The following is a 3663-nucleotide window of genomic DNA, read 5'->3' as shown; positions in this document are numbered from 1 at the left end:
GTAATATATATATATATACATTATTATAAATTAGTGCAATTTCATCGAACCATAAAATGGCTCTTTTCTATTTCACTAGAATATTTACACTTTATTTCATGTGGTAATATATACACGCTTTATTTCATAGGCGTGCAATCTACGGTAGACAACCGAAAACTACAAGGCACTTTTCTGCCTTGGTTTTTTCTTATGCTAATTGAAAGAGAAACGACATGTTACTTGGGCTTAAATTTAGCAAAAGCTTTTACAGAAATGTTGCGGTTGTTAGTGACTAGTGAGGGACGCTTAAGGTACGATTCCAGTCTCCAGAGGAAGTGATAAAATGCCTGTACACACAAGGAATTTGGTGTCATTCTCTTCAGCCTCCTAGCTTGTCAGTGGCATTCAAAGCCCTCTCTGTCAGCTCTCTAAACAGCGAAGATCTTAGGAGAAGGCCAAGTGCAGTTGGGGATGATGATGGTGATGGTGACCTGGTCTCGCTTTGGAAAACTTGCTGTTTTCGAAGGGTTGTACTGTCCACTGTCAAGGTATTGGAGTGAAAGATGGACTGCTCGGTACTTGAAATGGGGTTAGAGGACATTGCCGGAGGCTGAGACTCTATAATTGGTTTTTGTTCTTGGGAAGCAAGAGAATTGGCACCTGGTCTTAGCCATCTAATGTATGTGCTCAAGTTGAAGTTGGTTACTGCATTAATGCCTCTATTCTCTATTGCTGCTATATCATAAGCATGAGCAGCCTCCTCTTGGGTACCTGCAAACACATCAAATGAGCAACGCACTTCATTGTTAAAATGGATTGAAATCTCTACAACCGCCTATTTGGACAGCTGAGTCTCACATATATAGGCTTTCTCACAATTACTGTCCAAATTGGTAGCCATTTAAACAGAATCACCCTACCACTATGAGACTGCGAAGTCCTACAATTATGATGCCATTAATTTGGGATTGCGCAGGTAATGCCCATAAAATACCCACATGTCTAGGTAGGTGACCGGACATGTGAGTTCCATATGAGGCCTCTCACATTATCTGTTCAATTGCTAACAATTCAGACAGGTAATTATTGTATATCATTTCAATTAATTAATTTGACGTTTGTAGAATCATTAAGTCTAATTAGTCTAATCGTGTGTTGTCCAAGACATGTGGTTAGAGATTTGGGAAACACAAACACAACCCTATAATTAACTACCAAAAAAAAAAAAAAAAAAAAGATTTGAGAGGGGTGAAACTTACTGTAAGTTCCAAGGTAGAGATATTTGTTTCCAAACACCGTCCCTATTCTTGCTTCCCATCTTCCATTGTGATGGTGCCTGCAGTTGGTCAAAAAGTTCAACCCAAGTATGAATTAGTTCCCTGTTGGCAAATACTATAATTATATATCATTGTCGAAAGTTATTTTACCTAGCAACTCCTCTATACTTGGATACACCTCTTGAAAAACCACTGCTCCTCCTGAAACCGAACAAAAAAGCCAATTGCTTATTGCATTCATGATATATTATTGGAAAGCTTGTTTAGAAACTACTTCTTAGGGGGATGGGGTACCTTCTTAAAGAGGCTAAGTATTCTTCTCTTGTTACAGTCTTCATTATCTCAATTTCTTTCTCATACTCGGACACCTGCAAGAACATCATACCAGACTACCAGTGTTGAGAAAAGACTAAACAAAAGAAAGACATAATGAAAGAGAGATATCCAAATTGATGTATGATAATTGTTACCGGGAAATTTGTAAAAGTTGATGTTCCCCAATACTTGAGGGCAGCCAAATCATATGCTCTTGCAGCAGATTCTTCTTCATCATAAGCCCCTGATTACCAATATCATGAAGGTCAGTGCCCTCTAAATCGAGTCCCTCTAGAAAGCAAAGATGTACGTTTTGAATTAGCAATAAAAGAACTCACCTAAGTACACTGCTCCATGCCAGCAATTCCAATGTGCAAAGAGCAGAGCAAAGAAACCGTAAGCAATCAATAGATATAACAATAGAAATGTTATTTAGTAAACTGTTATACAATTGTCATATAATTCAGATGACGTGATAGTGAAAATCATCATTTTGAACAATGGCATGTAAAAAACACGCCATCCAAATTGTATGACAGTCGTACAATAATTTACTAAATAGCATTTTTCATGTAACAATAGACGAAAACAAGTGCTGAAGTCATGTACGCACCTTGCTTTCCCTTCTTCCTCTGGGTTGGATTCCATGATCCCTTATCCCATAAATGAGCTTCAAAACGTCCAGTCCATCTATGTCTGTGTTGTAGGCATGCATGCAAATATTAGCTTCTATTTTCGAACCAACAAATTCACAATATTGCATGCATGCATGTATGATGTATGTGCATGTCTTAATTAATTAAGAAATAAATTTGCATATCGAACCTGCTGACCCCACGAAATCTTGAACTTCTCTTCACGCCACCGGCCGTAGTCGTGGATCGTTTCTGTTGTTGCTCACCCTCATTGCAGCTTATTGCAGGAGCAGGGGATTCTCTTCGCCGCCTCTTGATGCATTTGTTAGCCAAAGCATCACCTTCCATCATGCGCAAGCCACGCGCTCCTGGGCCCAAACCATATTTCGCAGCTGGGGTCATCTCCATTTCTGATTTTGTCTCTCAGTGTACAGAAAACGGCAGGCAACTGCTTTACTTTACTGCTTGATGCATGTCATGAGAAACTAAGTGCAAGTCTTTATATATGTGTCCCATATGTTGTCTTATATATGCCATTTGTCTTTTTTGGTTGATACGACTGCTTCAAGTGACAAAGACAAGATTTCGATGATTTCCTTTTCATTTGAGACAAATTTGAAATGTCTGTTTCCTACTAGACGGCGAAGAACTCACAATTTGGGTGTAAACAAAACGATCCCGCTCCATGTATCAGGGTGAACTTCAGCTAAATTAAACATCGGTATAATCGGAGTTGAAAAACATAAAGGTCTTTAATTATTATTATTATTATTATTTTTAAGCCAATGATGTGGAGCGACTTTACTCTAATTAAGTTATGAACAAGCATGTGAACGCCCCGGGAAAAGGATCGATCTCTCCTTTTTAAGATGGAGATGAGTCATTTTATAGTTAATATTCAATGCAAAGATGACGGCATGTAATAGATGGCATACTGTTAAAAAAAATTAAATTATGTGTCACCAACAGATTAGGTAAACTCCACTTGATAGGTATTTTTAGCTAATATTAACCGATTAATTTTCATCTCTAGCAAATTAGGTTCATATGAGGTAGAATACATTTTCCTATTCACTGTAGCACAACACTTTAAGAATAAAATATTTTTTCTCATGTTGGAGAGAGTCATCCGGTTGTGTGCTCTGTGTATATTTATTTTTATCTTTATTCTTATAACATTAAAAAGTAATATTTAAAGAAAGCAGAAAGTGAAATAGAGAATCTGTTCGAATTTAAATTAAAAAGTTAGTAGCTAAAATAGAAAAATATGTATTTTGAACAGCTAAAAATAGCTACTATTGCTGAAAATGCTCTAACTTGCTAGTCTTTTTAGATTGACAACACTGATATGCTAAGACCGGCCATTTACGTACATTTGCCTCAACAAATTTCCTCTCAATTTTAGTTAAAAACTTAATTTTTTTTTTTTTAATTTTTTTGCTAGCTACCTACTT

General features: G+C 36.9%; 1 protein-coding gene across 1 annotated transcript; it reads right to left on the bottom strand.

Annotated features, from left to right (window-relative positions):
• Nucleotides 1-361: 361 nt before the first annotated feature.
• On the bottom strand, nt 362-2617 carry LOC133858644 (ethylene-responsive transcription factor WRI1-like). Its single transcript, XM_062294116.1, has 8 exons — nt 2400-2617; nt 2188-2270; nt 1913-1921; nt 1730-1818; nt 1554-1627; nt 1410-1460; nt 1242-1318; nt 362-753 (listed from the first exon to the last, which is right to left on the bottom strand). Exons 1-8 carry the CDS (start codon nt 2615-2617, stop codon nt 362-364), a joined length of 993 nt encoding a protein of 330 aa, XP_062150100.1.
• Between the last annotated feature and the right edge of the window lie 1046 nt (nt 2618-3663).

The sequence above is a fragment of the Alnus glutinosa genome, chromosome 1 (assembly GCF_958979055.1).
Source record: "Alnus glutinosa chromosome 1, dhAlnGlut1.1, whole genome shotgun sequence".
Classification (NCBI taxonomy): domain Eukaryota; kingdom Viridiplantae; phylum Streptophyta; class Magnoliopsida; order Fagales; family Betulaceae; genus Alnus; species Alnus glutinosa.
This window is presented reverse-complemented; position numbering and strand designations above follow the sequence as displayed.

What these genes read in the sequence shown, in the direction of transcription:
- LOC133858644 (XM_062294116.1), bottom strand. Translation starts at nt 2,617, where the DNA reads ATGGAGATGACCCCAGCTGCGAAATATGGTTTGGGCCCAGGAGCGCGT. An exon ending in AGATTTCGTGGGGTCAGCAG is followed by an intron (nt 2,271 to 2,399) that starts GTTCGATATGCA and finishes CCTACAACACAG; the next exon opens with ACATAGATGGACTGGACGTT. An exon ending in TCTCTACCTTGGAACTTACA is followed by an intron (nt 754 to 1,241) that starts GTAAGTTTCACC and finishes ATGTGTTTGCAG; the next exon opens with GTACCCAAGAGGAGGCTGCT.